The sequence below is a fragment of the Coccidioides posadasii genome, chromosome 1 (genome assembly GCF_018416015.2).
Source record: "Coccidioides posadasii str. Silveira chromosome 1, complete sequence".
In the NCBI taxonomy this organism is placed as follows: Eukaryota; Fungi; Ascomycota; class Eurotiomycetes; order Onygenales; family Onygenaceae; genus Coccidioides; species Coccidioides posadasii.
Genome location: NC_089407.1, coordinates 7256006 through 7275936, shown reverse-complemented (window position 1 = coordinate 7275936; position 19931 = coordinate 7256006). Strand labels below are relative to the sequence as shown.

Sequence of the window (19931 nt, the reverse complement as noted above, 5' to 3'; positions counted from 1 at the left end):
GCTCGCCGGTTCATCAATCCATAGGTACGGAGTACAGAGTATGCAACATTATTTGAACTCGGATCCCAGGAGAATTGACCCAGGCTTCAGTGGTACCAGGGACCATGCGTCTCATTATTTGCTGATTCCTTTGCGGTATTGGTGAGTTATTGTAATGTACAAGCATATTCAAACGTTCTTTTATCCATAAATGCGTATCTCACGTTCTCTCCGGGGCTTCTTTTTCAACGGATTCCTGCAGAAAAGGCTCTTCAATACCCCTGGCATCAAGCTCAACGAGCTTATCGACCCTTTGGTTTGACCTGAAGATACCTTTTTCCCCGCCTACATGGTGTGCCATTGAAACCTCCTCTAAAGGCGCCAACTCTGTGAGCACCTTTCGCATATACAGAACAATCTGGGAGATGTTATTCCAGTCAACATCCTCTCCCCTACCCTGCGCATCCGTATAAGATCCTTTATACAAGTTTCGCCATACAGCAGCTGCGAGGACAGCATCTCCCTTCACCAGCCCTTCGTCATATGCCGCTAAGACACCACGCCACTGAATGAACAGATCTTTGAGATATTTGACGCGGATCGGACGGGATACAATGCCGTGCATGACATCCATGCGGTCCTCAGCGTGGTTGGAAAAATGGTCGAAGAGGTGGCGGGCGAAAGTCTGGAACGATTCAGGGGATGGGAGGGCACGGAGGCGGACAGTTACGAGGTACATGTGTAAAAATGTGACTTGCGACCATGATGAGAAAGTCGGGAGGAGACCGAGTTCTGTTGCGTTGACCTCGTCAGTCCAAAAATCACTCATCACCCTTGTAAACCTCTCGGGGCGCGCATCAGGTGTGTGAAATTTAACGCTAGAAGACACTAACCTTCGTACCACCAGCCTTCTCCTACTCCCAAATCTTCTCCATTGGCAGTTTTGGGGATTTCAGCACCCTTTTGCGAGATCTGTGGGATCTTGTAGTCCGCCTGCGCGGAACAGGCCTCGAAAAGTTTCTTTGTAATACCATAAGCAATATATGTCTCTGTGGAACGCAAGCCTGAACTTCTATGGCGAGTTGCTAAAGGCGATTTAGGCAAAGGTATTGGATCTTTCAGGGGCGATGGCTTGGGAGATTTCGGAGACGTGGATGCGTAGCGGCGGGACGAAGATCTCGCTATTCGGCTGGGAAACCAAGGGCGCTGTACAATCGGCTTATGTAGAGCCTCAAAGTGAGGTTCAAATGGAATAAATTTCGCATCCTTCAAATCCAGAAAGAATTAGCAACATTTTACCCGATGGGTCGTGGAATCATTCGGCTTCAATATGATACCTGAAGGGCTCGTGGCAGCTGTGTCAGCGATCTTGAGCATTGCGCAAGCGGCCTCACAGCCATTTGTTGGGAGCAAAAATGACAACAAATTAGATTGAATACAATATTACGGTCGCCAGGGAATGACGACTTTGGTTGAAACTTGTGAAATAATAAATTCCGCGCCGATGTGAAATAATTTGGTTGTTTGGTAACTAATAATGTTTGCAGTGTTTGACAAACTAGATTGGACCATTAAATCGTTTCCGCCGTTCTTAATCCAACGGCTCCTCCCGAGACTCGGAAAGTAAGGTGGTTTCGCCAATGCTATATCTATCTCAGCGGCGTCCCGAGTATAGTCATTAGCTCTAATCGAAGCCTGTCGACGTGGTATCATACAGGTGAAACGCCATTCAAAATGCAGTCTTTTCTTGCTGCAGGACAATGTGTGATGAAGGATCTTTTGATCTCTCCAGAGGATCGAAAAGCGATAATGCGAAAGCATTCGTATAGCATATTGTTGATAGTATCCCACCTCACTCAGGCAGCACAACCTTCTCCAAGCTACTGGCTACTAATGGGATTATCTCGGTCAATTTGTTGGGGTCTCTCATCATGGCTGGTACATCCTCGCGTGTCGCGGCGAGAGTCTGCCGCTGAGTTAGATTTGCGACTTTTTCCGCGAGGCACAGAGGGATCATGCATACCTGTCGAACAGCATCATAGCTTTCCTCCTTGGAGGTGTATTCTCTAATGACTTCCCGCGTATCCAAATCTATGAAGATCCTGGTATCCCTGAGGCGGAAGAGAACGTTGTCTAGCCGCATGAAGAACCTGCAGAGCAATAATAGGCACGATGGCATTACCCTGATTTTGCAGGATAGCATTGAAATCCCGTTATCGGCCAGCTCGTCTTCATAAAGCATTACATCATCAAAGAAGAGTATCGGGTCTGGCCGTTTTAAGCGGTCAAGCGGCAACGGCGTCGTCGAAGGTTCAAATTCGTTCCCGTTCGAAGTCACAGTTCCCTTATAATCTGTCGTGTAAGACCAATCAAAAGGTTTCACAACTTCCTTTATTCCCTCATGTGTCTTCTCTCTATGTAGTGCAGTCAGCAACATAGATATCAGGAAATGGAATGTGCAAGCAGATACCACGCACCGGCTCTTCTGCCATTCTCTTGAATACGCCACCTTCAATGCACATTGCCCCGTCTTGTCGACTCGGTCCAGGGCATCGAAGGCGTTAAACTTAATCCCCCATCCGGACTGCGGGTGCTCAATCGATACTAAATTGTCGCCAAATATCATCTCTGGTGGGGCAATTCCAAGCTTGTTTGTCATCGCATCAATCGGGCCAGCCTTGAGAATCGGTAATTTGCGAGTGGTTATCTTAAAGCCATTCTTCTTAATCGAATTGAAGTTTGGAGTCTCGGGAGATGGAAATTGAGTATCGAGCGGGCGATCCGGGCTGGGGCGCGGGGGAAACACCTGGTGTTCTGCCATGCTTCCTTGGAGTGCGATCTGGGTTGGGATCTGGGATTCGGCGTAGGAAATAAACCTGGGGAAAAGACCAGCGCGCTTGTAAATCGAAGGAATTCCGGTTGGTTGACAGGAGTGTAGCCGTGTTCCCGATGTCTTACGTCTGGTGGTTCTCCACCCCGCCAGACGCCAAGGCCAAAGTCGCAACGAGGAGACCGGAGTGGCTTGTTGCTATGGCGACCGAACTGGGACCAGCGGGTAAACATGAAGCTAAGAACTATTTCTTCCTCTCGAATTCCTGGATCTTGCCTTTCGACTCTCGACCAGAATACAGCATTACCTCCCTATTAATTTTTTTTGGCTACTGCTTTCCTTTAATTCCGTTCGCAATACCCTACGGATACGTTGCGCTCTTAGAGATGGCAAAGACACTAGAAGCTCGATTTGAACAGCTGTCAGTTAATGACGAGAATACTCCACCAAGTGGCCACACTGGCTCAGAAAAACCCAAGGTATCTTCGGTAGAATCCGATATTGTTTCGCGAAATGACGCTGACAAGGCTGTAGCCCGGTTTACCAAAGGCTCTCCCAATATCAGGCTTGTCCACTGCCAGCCAGGCCTCACTAAACGCCGGCCGCGCGAACCTATTAAAATTTGCGCTACAGAACAATGAAGGAAGGCTGCATCTGAATACTGCTTCACCTCCATATAAAAAGGAGAACGGGTCTTCCCGTCCCCCCGAGGAGAGCAGTGCTGCAAGCAACCTTTACGGCCAGCCAGCGGTCGCGAAAAACTGGCATCTTGGAATGTTTGAGATTGGAAAACCCCTTGGTAAAGGGAAGTTTGGACGGGTTTATCTCGCCAGAGAGCGGAGTTCGGGCTTTGTTTGCGCCCTGAAAGTTCTTCATAAGCATGAGTTGGTGAAAGGAGGCGTCGAGAAACAGTTGCGGCGAGAGATTGAAATTCAGAGCAACCTCAGACATCCCAACATTCTACGTCTGTTTGGTCACTTCCACGACTCGAAGAGAGTGTTCCTGATTCTTGAATTCGCCGGGAACGGAGAATTGTATAGACATTTACGAAAGGAGAATCGATTTCCAGAGTGGAAAGCCGCACAGTACATTGCACAAATGGCGGCTGCGTTGAAATATCTACACAAAAAACATGTCATGCACCGGGATATCAAGCCCGAAAACATCCTTGTCGGGATTCATGGAGAAATTAAAATCAGCGACTTTGGCTGGAGTGTCCATGCCCCTAACAATCGGCGAAAAACGATGTGCGGTACCCTTGATTACCTGCCACCGGAGATGCTCATCCCTGGAAGCCAAGACAACTACTATGATGAAAAAGTGGACTTGTGGAGCTTGGGTGTTCTCACCTACGAATTCCTCGTTGGCGAAGCTCCTTTCGAAGACACTCCTTTTCTAACTCGGAGGCGCATTGCGCGAGGTGATATGACGATTCCTTCCTTTGTGAGCTCAGAGGCAAGGGACCTGATCAAAAGAGTGGGTCCAGTTTTGATTATCCATCTTGGGCTGAAAGCTAACTCCTCACTAGTTGCTAGTCCTTGACCCCTCCAAGCGTATTCCTCTAGATGAGGTTCAAAAACACCCATGGATTATCAAACATTGCATCAAAGGCGAAAGAGCATCACAAAGAAGTTCCAGAAAGGAAGCAAAAGGAGATAATTGACGTTTTATGAGCGAGCATTTGTTGTTTCTTTCCCATCTGTTCTTTTTCTTTTTTTTTTTTGACATTTTGGCATTTTGGGAGCATGGGGCGCTTTCGGCTATGCCAGTGCAATTAGCGTGCGGAGTTGCAGGTTAAAAACAGGGCACTGAGCCCCGTTAATTTCGTTATTCGGAGGATCTAATGTTACATGGAATCTATAATGGTATATTCACAAAAATCCACACCTGACGCCATAGTTATGTCGAAAGCATGTGATTATCGAGTTTGGATTTCATCACCGGTAAATCTCATCAAACGGCCTGGTATCTCGAAAACAACTGTCCCAAACTTCATTTACAACCTGAGTGGCGTGCTGCTCATCCTTGCAAGCTGGCCTCGCTTGGACGGATAGTATGGCTCTCCGTCTCACACATTCTTGGTGATGCTGAGCGAATTTCCATTGTCCTCGGGAAAAGAATTCCCTCATCCACCTACACTCCCCGCTCAAATTACTTGCGCGAATCTAATACGATAGGCGGTTAGATATGCCCTCCTTCTCAACGGATTTAACAAATCATGCATTTGGGGGGGGGGTTACCTCAGCGCAGGCAGCATGTCTCAGGTTGTCGTCCCAGTCCACCTTAAATCTCATATGATCGTATGCATGAATCATTTCATGCGCTAGAGTATCCTCCAGGTGCCCTTGATTTCTCATTTCATTGGCACAAATCTGAATTCCATAGTCGGGATCGAAGCCGCCAGCCTGTCGGTTCTTACACCGCCGACAGAAAATGTTGTGTTTTGAAATATTTCCACCGAGTTGTTGGATATTATCCTGAAGAAATCGAATTAATGGACCTAAAATTAGAGTAGTAAAGATGTTAGCAACATCTGAGAGTCGGAGGGAGCAGGCTTCGGAACGCCGTACTGTATTGAAGGAGGTAATCTCTTTGGTCTTCACAGCGTTTGCAGTCTTCCTTTTCATTCCTAATATCTCTCGCAACCCGGAATTGCTCCATTCCTTCTTGTGTCATCTTCCCTGTAAGGCCTCGCCAAAGGTTGCGACAAATTGTCCAGGCATCGTCGCCGGGAATATATCCGTTGTCCTTTGGGGGACTGGTTGAGTTGGAGCCGGACGAAGCAGCCTCTGCCATTGAATATTAGCAGTATATCAATCCGGTCCACTCCGTAAATAAAGGAATATCACGTATTAGAAAGATTCTGATTTGGTATTGCTCGCGAGTGAACTACTTCGGCCGTTGAGCACGCCGATGTGTTTATTGCGGAATAAACCCTGAAACATTCAGCGGTGTCGGGCGGCAGAATAATTGGATAACTAGCTTTGGCTAACAAAGCCTGCGGCAACCACATCTGTCAATCCGAAAATTCCCAGTGGAGATCTGCAGGTTTGAGCCGTTACCGCCCGATGATTGCGGGTGTCGTTTTTAGCAGCCTGTTCCTCTTTTATTGCACTTGGATTATTTCCTGGAGAAGAGATTCATGAAAAACGCCTGCGTGGTTGATATGAAAGCCAGTGCGAGGCATAGGTTAAACTTGGTCCAAGATGAAGGGAACCTCGAAGGCATTGACCATTGTGATAAAGCTCGGTGAGTGAGGGGTTTACCGCGGGCCTCGATCATATGTCATGTCATGAAGCGCAGGCTAATCGCCTTTTCCAGGGACGAGTTCAATTGTGGATGAGCATACCCGTGAGCCGATTCTTTCGATCCTTACTCTGATCGTGGAGATGGCGACCAAACTTCATAAGGATGGCCATCGAGTCATTATCGTCTCGTCTGGAGCGGTCGGCGTTGGGCTACGCAAAATGGACATTGAGCAGAGACCCAAACATTTGCCCTGTATTCAGGCATGTTGATGCGACGCCGTGAGCAGGAGCGAGCTCCGGAGCTAACTTTTCTAGGCTTTGGCTGCTGTTGGACAGTGCCAGTTGATGGGTATATGGGATAGTCTTTTCGCTCATCTTCGCCAGCCCATTGCCCAAATATTGTTGACAAGAAACGATATTGCGGATGTAAGCTTGACCGCTCGAATTCGACGATCCTTGTACACTAACGGCCGAACAGAGGACCCAATATATTAATGCTCAAAATACCTTTGATGAATTGCTAAAAATGGGCGTGATTCCTATTGTGAACGAGAATGATACCCTTGCTGTTTCGGTTCGACACCTCCAAAAAGTGTTGCTAAAGGGCACCTAAATTAACCAACAATTCACTTTTAGGAAATAAAATTTGGAGATAACGATACCCTTTCTGCCATTACAGCTGCGATGGTCCAAGCGGATTACTTATTCCTTTTGACTGATGTCGATGGCCTATACACTTCTAACCCGCGAACCAACCCCGATGCCGAGGTTATCGAAGTGGTTGATGATATCTCGTCTCTTGAAGCTGACGTTTCGACAGCCGGATCCTCCTTAGGCACGGGGGGAATGAGCACCAAAATTGTGGCAGCCCGACTAGCTACAAGTGCAGGTGTCACAACCGTCATTACACGCAGTTCTCGGCCTGGAAACATTTCGGAGATTATAGATTACCTCGAAAGCTCCAAGCGCTCGCTGGCCCTTATCGAAGGAGAGCCGATGGCTCAGCCTCCTCTATATACCCCTCCGTTACACACCCGTTTCCTCCCTTCGACCACTCCGATGCAATCCAGATCGTTCTGGATTCTCCATGGAATCACACCTCATGGCACAATATATATCGACCATGGTGCTTACTGCGCTATTTTAAACAACGCAAGCCTTCTTCCGGCCGGCGTCGTGGCAGTCGAGGGGCACTTCTCCCAACAGGAAGCGGTGCGGGTCGTAGTCGTCGAGCGGCGCTCCGCATCGGCTCTCAATGGGGATTTCCCTCTGAACGGCGAGGAGCCAAAGGAAGCCGGACGAGCGCTCGTAAATTACGGCAGTGCGGAGATCGCCCGTATCAAGGGGTTAAGAAGTACACAAATACGGACAGTTTTGGGCTACGCAGATAGCGAGTACATTGCGTTGCGCGAGAATATTTCCTTTTTCCACATGTCAGATCGACCTAGTCGGCCCGGTACGCCCGGTTTGGATGAGTTCATGGTTCGAAGCGGCGCGCAGTCTCCTGTGATCGATAAGGTAGTGGCAGCCTAGAAAATGGCCCACTACCCGCGCTTTTTTCTATTTTGTTTATATTCACTTCATTAGTGTTGGAGAAGGCCAAGCCAATGAGCCGCTCTGGTTCTTTAGATTCACTGTTTATATTTTATATCTCATGACCCATGTATAGAATTTGATGACTTCCACATATAGAGGCGCCTTGTCGCCGATTGCTTAACAGCATAATGATGATATCATAGCTCTGTCTAATGCAAGAAAGGAAACTATTCATAACCATTGACAAAGGATGAACTCGGTAGTTTACAATGTGTTCCTAATTAGGTTCCTAGAGGTAGAATAATACATGGCCCCTTACAAATCCAGGCGCTGTGATTTGCAACTCAAGCCAAAGCTGCCCAGATAAAACTCTGTGCGCTGATTACCCTATCCCAGAACGCCTCATTCATTAACTATAACCTTCCTATATATTGACCTGGACCCTATAAAAGATATGGAACAAAAGGCTATGTATTAATCTTGCCATCTTTTCAAAAATCTTTGCATCTCATCATCTTCATGATCAGCAGCAGCAGCCTAGGTTTCATAGAAAGAATGAATTAGCATCCGCACCATAACCAGGACAACTCCGGCTGGGTTCAAGTTCTGGCTCTGAAAACTCACAGTATTCTCGATTTGCTTGACAGTTTCAACTGGCGGACGGGATATAGTAGTCATAACTTTTGCCACAGGCAGTTTTGTCGTCGCGATCTTATACTCGCTTGTAGGGAACAATGGCGCAGCAGACTTGAGAGTAATTTTGGTTGGTGGTGGCTTTGGAACGGGCGCATACCTTGTCGGCCCAGTTTGCTCGTTATATGGTAGATCTGCCTGAGCGCCAGGAGGAACTGCACCGACTTGTCGTTTGTGGAGGTTGTTAAAAGTACGTGGACCTGTGGTTGTGCCAGAGATTGCTTTAAGTGCTGCGGCGATATGTGGAGGGAATGCGCCAGTCATGCCAGAAATTGTGAAACGATGAGAGTAGAAGGAAATGGTGCCATTGGAAGCCTCAACAGAGAATTGGAGAAAACTATCATGAGGTCAGATTGTATGCGGTGACAGTTAGGAAATGTATGCAGGGTGCGCACTATGCATTGGGGCTCTCGCCGCCTAACTTGGGATCGACGACAGCGGAAAATGAGTTCATCTCCTGAAGGAGACCTTGTTCAACTAAAGGCATTAATGGCTCCTGTTTGCGTGTTTGTGGATTCATTAGTCTTTGGTCCCAAGAAGACATCTATCAACATATGACGTGCGTGTAACAGGAGACAGGCCCAGACCAACTCACATAGGTGTCGATATCATTACCACCAGCACAGAGATAAAGGTTATACTGCTTTGACTCAAGCTGGGTTTCTGGCCCTTCAGAGTACTTCCATTCGACATGAAGTGGCTTGCCTCCATAGGTAACTGCTCCAGCTGTAGGCCGAGCGAACTGGACCGGTGATGCAACAGCCCTCAAAGGGCTCGCCAGGAACAGGAGGGGGGTATAGAACAGCTTCAGTTTCATGATGCAAGGGGTTTAGCAAGCAACAGCAAGCTTAGAAACGCGCTCTCGCCAGTCAGAATGTGTGTTCAGCTAGTCGATGTTGTGCGCGTGGCGTGAGAGAGTTGGGAATGATGTGTTCCGCTCCCATCATTTGTGACAGGAGGAACTACGTAATCCTCCCATTGTTATTTGACAGTGGACAACATCATCCACTCCCTGAGGTAATGTTACATCTGGGTCAGCATACAGAGTAAAGGTATAAGCTTTACAGAGTATCCGGAGTACAGAAAAAATAATTCCCCCCTGGGCCCTGCCTTGAAAAGTTGAAAATGTTGACGGATTGTAGCGGCTTCATATTTCTTTTGCCGATGCGGAACGGGTGCGCTAGCTCGCTTCTCGGAAACTTTTGAATGTTAATGGCCTCATAGTACTCCGTACTCCGTACACACTACGGAGCTACCGAAGGTATCCCCGTCTATAAAAGGCCGGGAGCCTGCTCCACAGACAAATTTTATCCCCAGTGTTTTCACCGCTCCAGGAGCATCTTCACCACATACCGCAATGGAATGGGCCTCTGTGAGCGCCGTCCTTACATTTCTTCTCTCCGGAAATGGTCTGGCCATCTTGGTGACTTGCGTTGTGGCATTCTCGCTCCCGATCTTAATCCATCTAGTACTCTACCGTGCAGCTTCCGCGGAAGGCCACCATGACTTCTTACTTCTTGGCCCGAGTGGCTCGGGGAAGACAGCATTTTGCACACTTGTAAGAATGACTCGACGTCGAAGAATATTTGAGGTCATGCATCCTAATCTCTTTTTGCGCCAGCTTGAGCGAAAGTCCACCAGAGCTCCCAAATCGAATGCGCGAACACATACGTCCCAAACCCCGTCCTTCGTTGGCGCGACACTGCCCCCATCTATCCCGATAGGCTCAAACGCCTTCCGATCGGTGAATGATCCAACTCTTGCCGAACGCAAGAAATCACAAGTTAAATACCGAGTTCGAGACACACCTGGGCATGGAAAATTACGAGACTCCCAAGGCATGTTACAATTAACCTCCATGGCCGACCCCAAGTCCAAAAAAGGTGTCGCCCGTGGAGTTATTTTCATGGTGGATGCCGGTACGATCATGAACGAGACTGAACTGAGAGATGCGGCGGGATACCTACACGATGTGCTCTTGATCCTACAAAAAAGACTCGCAAAGAGTAAGACCAGCGTCTTCAGGAAATTACAAGACATTCCGGTCCTTGTTGCTGCAAATAAGCAAGATCTATTTACCGCTCTACCGGCCAACTCCGTGAAGGAAAGATTAGAAGCGGAAATTGAGAAGATCCGCCAATCAAAACGCAAAGGTGTGCTTGACGCGGACGTCAGTGTAGGTGATGACGAACAGGATGTTCTGGGCGGCGACGAAGGACGGCAAAAATTCACCTTTAAACTATTGGAAGAAGACGCGGGCGTAAAGGTCACCGTTGTTGGGGGTGCGGTCAGACCAAATGACGAAGCCGATGCAGGAGCCGGCGTCCGACAATGGGAGGAATGGATCGGTTCTTGTTTGTGATAGAGAATATTCAATGTTTATCAACATACATCCACGAGCGACGGCGCATTGCATCACCCTGTGTGTACATTTCCGGGGCTAAATCTCGAGGGAGATTTAACCCCTGGCTTTCCACCTAACCATTTGCTTACTGGTAGCATCCCCTTATACCACGCTGGAGAGGGTCAACCCGTACCATCTCCAATGCCCATGGTCGAAGCACATGAAGTCCCCAGTAATAACGGAATCCCATGACAAATGGCCGCCTAGTCAGCTATGGTTAATAGCAAATGGTCAGTTTTCGATCCTTGTCATTCTCAAGCCTAATAGCTGCAAAAATTGCATTCCTGTACCCTCTGTTGAACTGAAGGATTGCGGGGTGGAATGCAAAGAGCCCATATAGCTCATACTTTGTATGAGAAATGTCACTTACACTTGTTTAGACCCGATAGGTGTTTTAAGCCGAGAGACCTAAGTGAAACATTAGAAAATACCCAAGCTACTACAGAGTGCATGTATGGTTTGGTCATTATCACTATGTGCTGTTAAAGGAATATTTGCTAGATCATTCACCAAAACCCAAGGTCGCTTGTTGAAAACTGCTCTCTTTGCAAATTGCGCACAAAATGCCACCCTAATAGAATGTTCAGATGTATCATACAGAAGAGTGCATGCGCTTCGAAACAGCACCTATAATAAGTGCAAACGTAAGCAAGTCTATCATCATCACGTACATTGCAGCTGGCTGCTCGCACAAGGAAAGGCCGTCACTGAAAATTGAAATCAAGCGTTGACTTTTGTTTGGTTTAAGAGCCACGTCAACAGATCAACCTTAGTAGCGACAGCCACAGGCTTCATATTTCCCTGTTCGTCTCTTTCGGTAACCACCGCAGCGCTGTTCCACTCGAAGAAGCGGTTCAATGTGCTAAGGGGTGTGTCGAGGGTGATTTCGATGAACTTGCGGTCCTCTTTTCCTCTCCTATGGACGGCGTTCTGTTCAAGCTTGGTTAAGTCACGAGAGTCTGTAATCACCTCGGATAGCTTTGAAAAGTCAAACATGACTTCGGAGACGGGCGTTTTGCCGGTTGCGCGTCCACGGGCGATCCAACTTAGAATGTTCCCAAGTGTAATGAGGCCAACTAGGCGGCGGCCGGTGGGAGCAAGTACGGGGAGTTGATCGAAGCCCTTCTCGCGCATAATTTCGATGGCAGCCTCGCAAGCAGAGTCGGAAGGTACCGTAGATACGGGCTTGAGTCTCAAAGCTTTGACCTTGACGCCAGCGAATTGATCCCGGGGGCCCTTAGGTTGGATTTCGGGGGACGGGGGAACGGATACTGGGGCGGCTGGAAGGAGGTCATTGGCAGCAAGCCAGTCATCGTCAGCGAACTAGGTAATAGTCAGCCATGCTTTAAAGATAAAGAGAGCTGGGAGACAAGAGAAGAGGATCTTACTTTTGTGAGGTAGCTTCGGATGCTGTCAGGAAGAATAACGACGACGACATCATCCTTCTGGAATTTGAAGTCCTTTGAAGCTTGCGCTAGTGCAGCAATGGCGCTGCCACTGCTTCCACCAACCAAGAGGCCTTCTTCGGCAATCAGTTGTCTCGCATATTTGAAGGACTCCTTGTCGCCGGTTTTGTACCACTTGTCGACAGCTTGTCGGTCAAGAACATCCGGAATGAAGTCATATCCAATCCCTTCAACTTTGTAGGGCTCGTTTTTGTGCTCTTCATTTAGCGACTCTGGCAAGGCAAGGATTGATCCCTGAGGGTCGGCAGCGATCACTGTGACTTTAGGATTATGTTTCCTCAGACCACGAGACAGGCCGGTAATTGTTCCGCCCGTCCCTGCGCCTGCAACGATAGCCGTTACCTTCCCATCCGTTTGGGTCCAAACTTCCTCCGCGGTACCGAACTCGTGGGCCAATGGATTGTCTTCATTCCCATACTGATCCAGGATGTGTGCATTTGGCAACTCCTTCTCTAGCCTCTTGGCTACTCCGATGTGGGATTCCGGGGAATCATAGGCCGCTTCGGTTGGTGTACGGATAATTGTAGCGTTCAAAGCACGGAGGACAGCAACCTTTTCCGCCGACATCTTCTCTGGTAACGTAATGATGGTCTTGTATCCCTTGACGGCTGCAACGAGGGCCAATCCAATGCCACTATATCCAGCGCACGTCAGCGTATACGATTCAAACTTAATGATGACACCTCCGTAGCGAAGTTTTCTCAACCTACGTGTTTCCACTGGTAGGCTCAATCAACGTATCCCCGGGCTTTATTCTTCCCTTGCGTTCGGCCTCCTCTATCATCCGCAAAGCAATTCTGTCCTTGACGCTCCCTCCGGCATTGAAGAATTCCAGCTTCGCATACACAGTGGCTTCGATTCCGAGGCTCCTGGGGATCTTGTGCAGCCTCACAAGAGGGGTATTGCCTATTTGCTCGGTGACAGACCCCATGGCTGTTGGAGGGCTTCTGGTTGAGCTCTGCGCCATTTTGTCAAGTTGCAAAGTTGAACACCTCCAGTGCTATTATCGCGAAAAGTAAACGACAAAAGGAATAAAGTAACAGGGTATCTATTGCACCCTGGCTAGTTTGTGGTATAGTCTCATTGTCCCTGAGAGAGGAATTATCTCTGATCGCGGGGTATCGCATCAGTCTATCCAGACAACCAAGTAAGCTTTTGCGAACCAGTGGGCCGCTTGTAGCCGAATCGACTTGGCTCACGACGCAAACCTTCATTGCTTTCACCAGTACTCGGTACTCTCATGACAATGAGGTCCGCAACTTCGAATCAATTGATCTTGACAGAGGTCGGGAGGGATAAGCATGGCTTTTTTGAAGTATGCTGTGCCGCCCTTCGGCCTTTTAACTGCACACCATCTCATCTTGTGTTCGATTCGATAACAACTAGCAAAGTCTGGGCATTTTTTAGTGCGCGAATTGCGACAGGCAAACTAACTACATATAACTCGACAGGCTCCGTCGCCATAGTCATCCCGTCTCAGGAAAATCTCCGGAGTGATTTGGTTGAGGATGTCCAAATGCCAATGGCAACAATGGATTTATTAATAACCCATGATTTTTTCTGAAGGTCAGAGTGGAAGTGAATATGCTGACCCTTGCGGGCTCCTGTTTCAGCGCCATCACAAAAGCATCCGGCAATCAGACACCCACCAGGGGGGTTCAAGCTGTTAAATAACCAAATGCTTCAGGAGCTAAAGTGGATCGAGAGCAATCAGCTCACCATGAGGCCGACAACTCGTCGCTGACCCTTGCGCAGCTTCTCTCTCTTCTCGGTTCTTTTACAATTGGCCACTCTTTCACTTACCCCCTCGCCCGAATTCTCTTCATCACACCCCTTTTCATTCCATTTTCTTCTTTCTATCATTCATTTCATCAATTATTAACCAGCACCTGGTCCCCAGTGAAATTTTCTTTGCCTATCTCTTCTCTTGAACTTGACTGTGGTAGCAATGTGCACTGAAGCTCGTTCGTCGCTCAAGGAAGCTTGTTAAAACTTGCTAATATTACTTGCCTTTTTTCACTTATGCCCAATTTTTAGGAAGAACACTACAGTTGAAAAAATACTGATAAACTCTCCTTATGATTCCAAGATGAGCACACTTCAATTAGAACCTGATCCTCCGGGTCCGTCTGATACTGCCTCGCCGCGATCCTCGAAAATGTCGGAAAAAAATCAGCATTCGATTCTTCCGCTGCATCATGCTAAAGGACGGGCACTTTTTCGTGTCGAGACAGCTGGAGAGAGCGGGAGAACCGGTTTCGACCCCCTTTTATTTCTAAAGGTGTGTTGGAAAAGCACAACGCCAGTTTCGATGTACGTCAATGTGCTCTGGCCATTTGTTCCTCCCGCGATAGTGCTGCATTTTGCCCGACCGGATCTACATCTATGGATTTTTATTTTGAATTACATTGCGATGGTCCCGTCAGCGAATATTCTCGGATTTGCTGGTGGAGAATTGGCTAGGAAAATGCCTAAGGTCTTGGGCGTATTGGCAGAAACTCTTTTGAGCGGCACGGTTGAGATAGTCCTCTTCATGGTCTTAATTTCCAATGACCACAATAACAATCTTATCCCGGTTATACAAGCTGCGATTCTAGGATCTATCCTGGCGAATCTTCTTCTTTGCTTGGGGTTCTGCTTTTTCATGGGGGGATTGCGCCGCGATGAACAAACCTTCCACGAAGTAATTAGCGAGACTGGTTCTGGCCTTATGTTGGTTGCTGGTTTCGGCCTGATGATCCCCAGCGCGTTTTATTCTGCCCTAGCTGGTAGCACGTCGTCTGAGGGCGCTTTTACGGCAGACGTGTTACTTCTCAATACTCGGACCATCAGTCGTGCCACCTCCGTCATTCTTTTAGTTGCATTTTTCTTGTAAGTGTACCTCGTCTTTGCAGAGGACCTTGTGCGACTAACCAGTCTAGATTTCTCTGGTTTAACTTACGGAGTCATCACGGCATCTATGACGAAGTACTTGAGTTTGACGAAGCCCAAGATGAAGACAGAGTGGAAGAGCAGCGACGGGCTAAGCTCACTTTCATCGAGTGCGTCTTCGCCATCCTGGTTTCTCTCACATGCGTCTCCCTCCATGCTGTCTTCCTCGTTCAGGAAATCCCACCAATAGTTGAGCGTGGAGTTTCGGATAACTTCATGGGGCTCATCCTCGTGCCGCTGGTTGAAAAAGCGGCCGAGCATTTAACCGCCATTGACGAAGCCTGGTAAGCCACAACCGATCATACTTCTGTTTTGTTGTAGAGCTCTACTTATCTTTCCCTTTAGGGACAACCAAATCAACTTTGCCTTATACCATTGCCTCGCCCCATCCATCCAAACCGCCCTTTTCAATGCACCACTTGTCGTTGTGGTCGGCTGGGGGTTGGGCAAGCAGATGGACCTCAATTTCGAGATTTTCATGATTGTACTCTTGGTGCTTTCGATTATCGTTGTCGGTAATTTCCTCCGTGACCGCAAATCCAATTACTTGGAGGGAGGTCTTCTTGTTCTTGTATACATGATTATTTCAGTTACGACCTGGTACTACCCAAACCCACACGACGGCGCAACAAATCTGCAGCTGCCTCATGATAGCGCAGGCGAACATTAGAGGATATTATCGGCATTCACCTCGCGAGCAATGAGATGTATTAGGAGCTTGTACATATGTTTCCCGGAGGGACAACGCGCCGCATATTACCAAAACCTAGAAGTTTTAGGGTGTGGGGGACTTTGATATGTCTTCAACATTCCGGGTTTGAACGGTTCCGGGGAGACCTGACATGGAAGTTTTCCCGGCTCCACACATTTTCCATCCTTTGATATCGTAGTCATTTCCATCATGTTGGAACTATACGCTCATAGGTCTTAGTGTAAATAGTTCTCTAGACTTTGTTCGTTGATAGCGTGAATCAAGTCGACAAAGAGCTGTCTCTCGCTAGAAGAAACCCATTATCCATGTAGATAATGCAATACAACGCCTTTACCGGCCGTAAGACACTATTCTATATCATTAACTACTTGTCAAGCTACTTGTATTATGCACAATGCCCGATGTCAAAAGCCCCACTTGGATTGTTTGCGGTCAGGCACCAGCAGGCTTGGCATGAAGCTTGTTGTTTGCAATTGGCATTCATTCCCGTGTTCACGACGTCTCCTCCAGATCCGTACGAGGGAGGGCAGTACAATAAAATGGAGGAAGAAGTTATTGCTATTCTTAAAAGTCGAGGTATCCCGTTCAAATATGAAGATATCCGAACTGCTCTCGAGGATCCGGGGACCAGGGATTGGGTCCGGAAACATCTCGGCGATGACACCTTGCTTTCCAGGGAAGAATTGACTCTGTAGGCATATTTACCTCACGCCTTTCTTTGCCATCGATATCTGATCGTGTTCCATTGCTATTGCAACAGATATTCTAAGATAGAGGCTTCTGCGGGCCTCGATGCTATCGTTCAAGGGAACGAGTTTTCCGGCACGAGACCAGTTCTCGACGATGAGATCAAGACAGCAACCGAGTCGCTCAAAGCGTCAACCTCAGCGACTGAGAGCCAAACCGAGGCCTTGAGGCTGCAGTGTAGGGAACTCAAGTCGCAGATTCGTGAAGCCGAGCAAGTTGAGCAGCAATGCTCAAAATCGGCCTCAAGAATGTCAACTGGACATACAGCGGAGAGGCAACAAACTGACTTAGAGGTAATATCAGCCAAAATCGCCTTCTGATGGTTTAATTATTGACACTTTCCTAGATTGAAGATTTAATACATGACTTTGAAGAAAAGTTACAAGCCGCGCAAAAAACACTGTCTACAGATCAAAATAACCTGATTTCAACCACGTCTAGTTTACTGAGAGAGCATGATGTAGTACTTCGTAATATGGAAAAGGTGGCGGCGAATTCACAATCCGTTGAAGAGAGCAGCCTCTTGAAGAAGCGAGTCAGCGATCTGTGTGCTCTTCTTGCAAGGTACATTGCCGAAGAGATTAGTTGCCGCTTAGATCGAGTGTTCTTGGAGACAGTTGAAAGTGCGAAGGATTCGGAAGATGATGATCCTCATGTCTTGGAAAAGCTTGAGAGCGTGGACGCGGAGATAAACTCACTCTATCCCGAGATAAGCATTCTATCCGATATGGCAGCTCGGCAGCAATTTCATTCTCCGATACTACGAGTGCTCGAGGAGTGGCAAGAGAGATCGCAGCTGGGCGTCGAGGAACAGCTGCAGCATGTACGCTTCCCCCTGCATGGATCAAAGTTAATCACTAATAGCCCCTGTAGGTCCTTGAAACCATTATCCAGTTGACTGAATCGACCGACAGTATTACGGAAAAGCTTAAAACCCGACAGGCTCATCAGTCTGCGCTTAACTCGCTTGCTTCAACTTATCAGGACGAGGTTGGTCTCCACAAGCTCCAAAAAGCAAAGCCAGAGAACAAGCGATTATCAAAATATAGCTCAAGATTGTCGCAAGCCTACGCGAGCCCGCGAGAATCTATGGAAATGAAGCCCGATTCCGCCGAAAACGAACTGACACGCTCTCTGGAGACCATGCTCAGACGTTATGGTATCTCATTCTCTTCGTTACGGAATGCAAAATCGACTGAAGCAGTAAACGATATTCTCAATGAAAAAGCCTCACACATGTTGGAAATGCTCGAAAATATCTATGCAACAGCAGCCTCGCCTCTCATTCCAAATCTGGGTTCTGCCGACAAGGCTGCGCAGCTCCTTTCTTCCGCCATGCATTGCGATTCTGATTTTGAGCCTTCCTTAGTGGACAGGGATCAACAGCAGAGAATTGCGAATTTGGAGATGCAGATTGGGGCCGTTCAGAAGGGCATCGAGAGCTTGAACACGGATATCTTGCACCAATCGGATCTCGCTCGGGAGAATTTCATGGAACGATGGGGGTGAAGGGTCATGCCGTTTCAAGAGGCGACTACATAGCATCAAAATAATCATAACCTCTGTTGAGCTCTACTCGAACATTTGCAAGATCCAAATCGACTCGCGCAATATGTGTGAATGGCCGAAAGGGAAAATGAACGTCCATGACTAATTAAGCGCGTGAAACTCCCACCGAACGCCCAAAGCTGCGCTGTTCCTTGCATCGATCTTCTTGGCTCATTACCCCTCACCTTCAAAAGGCTGTTAAGAAAACGAGGTGTCTCCCGCTAAATATCAACTCTATTCGTCTTCTTGAAAACTCACGATCCCGCACCTAGCCATGGTCGACTATTCGTATACCTATTGCGGAAATGCACGCAGGGCGAGCCACGGTACGGCTGCGGAAAATGTGACAGAAGTCGAATTTGAGACGATAGAATTGGATGTCCGTTCTAAGCTGAAATCAATGTATAATGATGGCATACCATTTTTTACTAAAGAAGTCATCCAAGATGTATATGAACAGCTCAAACAGAAGACAGAAAGGCGAAAACATCATAGTAAGGGAACTTGACGGAGTCAACGTACATTTCGACATAAAAACTGGAAATGCACTTCGCGGATCTGAGGCCAACCAGGAGTATTATGTGCCTTTCAGTGTTCCTTTACTCCTGAAGAATGTTGGATCGATAAAGTAACTAAGTGAGAAAAACTTGCGAAAGAACGCAGCCGCAACTCTGGTATCTATCATTCCAGATGATTTCAGAAAACTTTTATTGTGATAGTGATCCTCGTTTGGCATTCCGCAGTATAAGGGTTTGTCACGATACACAACTACGAAACAAGTCAACCAAAGAAATCATCAGAGGACCCATCCCCTCTCTTGACGTGGTCGATAGATCCTTTCGCAATTCCCAGCAAATGTAGGAAGCAAGTGACCATGCAAGCGACTGATGTCAGAGTCCATGCACGAGAAGGCCTCCCTTGCCTGTGGGCGAATGGCATATGATGCGCAGAGCGAGAAATACGCCGTTCATCGATTCAGCATGCGCTCATCTTGACCTTACGGGACGTTTTAGGAACAAAACAAGGGAACCCTAGCAATATCACATGCTCCGCACAGGACCCGGATTACATTTTGAAGCGAACGACTGCAGTTATACTTCTCTGTCACCCAAAATCTTGGGCCCAAACTCATCTAGAGGTTCTTCGTGTAAATTGGCTAGATGAAACACATCATTTCGAGCATGTTATCGGACACTCAATTACTTGCCACTCGTCAGATATCTCCCTTTAGGGAGTTATCGGAATTCTCCACCATTCACGTCTGGGACATTTCGGGAGTTTGCTTCTATATTTGGTGACCTCCAAAACAAAAATGTTAATGATGCAAACTGGGAAGAGCGCATCAGCTCTCTGTGCTATAGCTAGTTAATAATGTTGAGAGACGATGTTCGCAATACCCCTCCTTCAACTACAAGCTTTGAGTCGGGTATTCTTGTGTTTCTTTGTCCCTCACATCCCAACCTGGATATATATTCTAATATTCTCCTTTACATATATGTCACTACAACTGAGTAGTATGTCTTTTGTAGGCAATATCACAAGCAACCTAATCTCCTGAAAATATGTTTTGATAGGAGGACTGCATCATTCAAGTCTGCTAGGGTAGTGAATGATTATCCTGACTCTGAAGACTTTCCGCTGGCTAAACACCCACCCTCCCTCCTCAAGAAAATTATTTATCATGATGCTACGCGCCCAAAGTTTGGGATAGCCAGGGCGCCGGCATCCTCTGCCACGCCGTCTTACATCATAAATAATCACCATGGATGCGAAGTATACCTAAAACTAGGACACGAAATTCACCTTGCGATCGAAGCGGCTTAGAGGAGCCTTTGCT

At 47.6% G+C, this 19931-nt stretch overlaps 11 protein-coding genes across 11 annotated transcripts; 6 read left to right on the top strand and 5 right to left on the bottom strand.

The window, feature by feature from the left end:
• Window positions 1–108: 108 nt before the first annotated feature.
• Window positions 109–1379, bottom strand: CBP3 (Protein cbp3, mitochondrial; the record flags this gene model as incomplete). The annotated part of the gene is made up of 3 exons (XM_003066127.2): window positions 109–771; window positions 873–1245; window positions 1317–1379. 3 exons carry the CDS (start codon window positions 1377–1379, stop codon window positions 200–202), a joined length of 1008 nt encoding a protein of 335 aa, XP_003066173.2. The 3' UTR covers window positions 109–199.
• Window positions 1380–1506: 127 nt separating this feature from the next.
• Window positions 1507–2914, bottom strand: D8B26_002197 (uncharacterized protein). Its single transcript, XM_003066126.2, has 3 exons — window positions 2457–2914; window positions 2003–2393; window positions 1507–1945 (listed from the first exon to the last, which is right to left on the bottom strand). Exons 1-3 carry the CDS (start codon window positions 2798–2800, stop codon window positions 1832–1834), a joined length of 849 nt encoding a protein of 282 aa, XP_003066172.1. The 5' UTR covers window positions 2801–2914; the 3' UTR covers window positions 1507–1831.
• Window positions 2915–2928: 14 nt separating this feature from the next.
• IPL1 (spindle assembly checkpoint kinase) lies at window positions 2929–4976 on the top strand (the record flags this gene model as incomplete). Its single annotated transcript, XM_003066125.2, has 3 exons — window positions 2929–3288; window positions 3344–4285; window positions 4338–4976. 3 exons carry the CDS (start codon window positions 2929–2931, stop codon window positions 4470–4472), a joined length of 1437 nt encoding a protein of 478 aa, XP_003066171.2. The 3' UTR covers window positions 4473–4976.
• Window positions 4533–5641, bottom strand: ATP23 (Mitochondrial inner membrane protease atp23). Its single transcript, XM_003066124.2, has 3 exons — window positions 5380–5641; window positions 5050–5309; window positions 4533–4974 (listed from the first exon to the last, which is right to left on the bottom strand). The coding sequence occupies exons 1-3, from the start codon at window positions 5603–5605 to the stop codon at window positions 4747–4749; spliced, it is 714 nt and encodes a 237-aa protein (XP_003066170.1). The 5' UTR covers window positions 5606–5641; the 3' UTR covers window positions 4533–4746.
• A 374-nt stretch (window positions 5642–6015) lies between these two features.
• PRO1 (Glutamate 5-kinase) lies at window positions 6016–6327 on the top strand (the record flags this gene model as incomplete). The annotated part of the gene is made up of 2 exons (XM_066123750.1): window positions 6016–6058; window positions 6131–6327. The coding sequence occupies 2 exons, from the start codon at window positions 6016–6018 to the stop codon at window positions 6325–6327; spliced, it is 240 nt and encodes a 79-aa protein (XP_065979825.1).
• Window positions 6328–6402: 75 nt separating this feature from the next.
• On the top strand, window positions 6403–7599 carry D8B26_002193 (uncharacterized protein; the record flags this gene model as incomplete). The annotated part of the gene is made up of 3 exons (XM_003066123.2): window positions 6403–6483; window positions 6536–6631; window positions 6694–7599. The coding sequence occupies 3 exons, from the start codon at window positions 6403–6405 to the stop codon at window positions 7588–7590; spliced, it is 1074 nt and encodes a 357-aa protein (XP_003066169.2). The 3' UTR covers window positions 7591–7599.
• A 249-nt stretch (window positions 7600–7848) lies between these two features.
• On the bottom strand, window positions 7849–9226 carry D8B26_002192 (uncharacterized protein). The gene is made up of 4 exons (XM_003066122.2): window positions 8882–9226; window positions 8682–8782; window positions 8218–8623; window positions 7849–8130 (listed from the first exon to the last, which is right to left on the bottom strand). The coding sequence occupies exons 1-4, from the start codon at window positions 9101–9103 to the stop codon at window positions 8068–8070; spliced, it is 792 nt and encodes a 263-aa protein (XP_003066168.1). The 5' UTR covers window positions 9104–9226; the 3' UTR covers window positions 7849–8067.
• Window positions 9227–9298: 72 nt separating this feature from the next.
• D8B26_002191 (uncharacterized protein) lies at window positions 9299–10706 on the top strand. The gene is made up of 2 exons (XM_003066121.2): window positions 9299–9844; window positions 9908–10706. The coding sequence occupies exons 1-2, from the start codon at window positions 9644–9646 to the stop codon at window positions 10646–10648; spliced, it is 942 nt and encodes a 313-aa protein (XP_003066167.2). The 5' UTR covers window positions 9299–9643; the 3' UTR covers window positions 10649–10706.
• A 441-nt stretch (window positions 10707–11147) lies between these two features.
• CYS4 (cystathionine beta-synthase) lies at window positions 11148–13289 on the bottom strand. Its single transcript, XM_003066120.2, has 3 exons — window positions 12867–13289; window positions 12079–12790; window positions 11148–12013 (listed from the first exon to the last, which is right to left on the bottom strand). The coding sequence occupies exons 1-3, from the start codon at window positions 13121–13123 to the stop codon at window positions 11411–11413; spliced, it is 1572 nt and encodes a 523-aa protein (XP_003066166.1). The 5' UTR covers window positions 13124–13289; the 3' UTR covers window positions 11148–11410.
• Window positions 13290–14265: 976 nt separating this feature from the next.
• D8B26_002189 (uncharacterized protein) lies at window positions 14266–15951 on the top strand. Its single transcript, XM_003066119.2, has 3 exons — window positions 14266–15027; window positions 15078–15371; window positions 15433–15951. The coding sequence occupies exons 1-3, from the start codon at window positions 14315–14317 to the stop codon at window positions 15755–15757; spliced, it is 1332 nt and encodes a 443-aa protein (XP_003066165.2). The 5' UTR covers window positions 14266–14314; the 3' UTR covers window positions 15758–15951.
• Window positions 15952–16113: 162 nt separating this feature from the next.
• On the top strand, window positions 16114–18762 carry D8B26_002188 (uncharacterized protein; the record flags this gene model as incomplete). The annotated part of the gene is made up of 4 exons (XM_003066118.2): window positions 16114–16490; window positions 16560–16839; window positions 16893–17369; window positions 17420–18762. 4 exons carry the CDS (start codon window positions 16114–16116, stop codon window positions 18053–18055), a joined length of 1770 nt encoding a protein of 589 aa, XP_003066164.2. The 3' UTR covers window positions 18056–18762.
• Between the last annotated feature and the right edge of the window lie 1169 nt (window positions 18763–19931).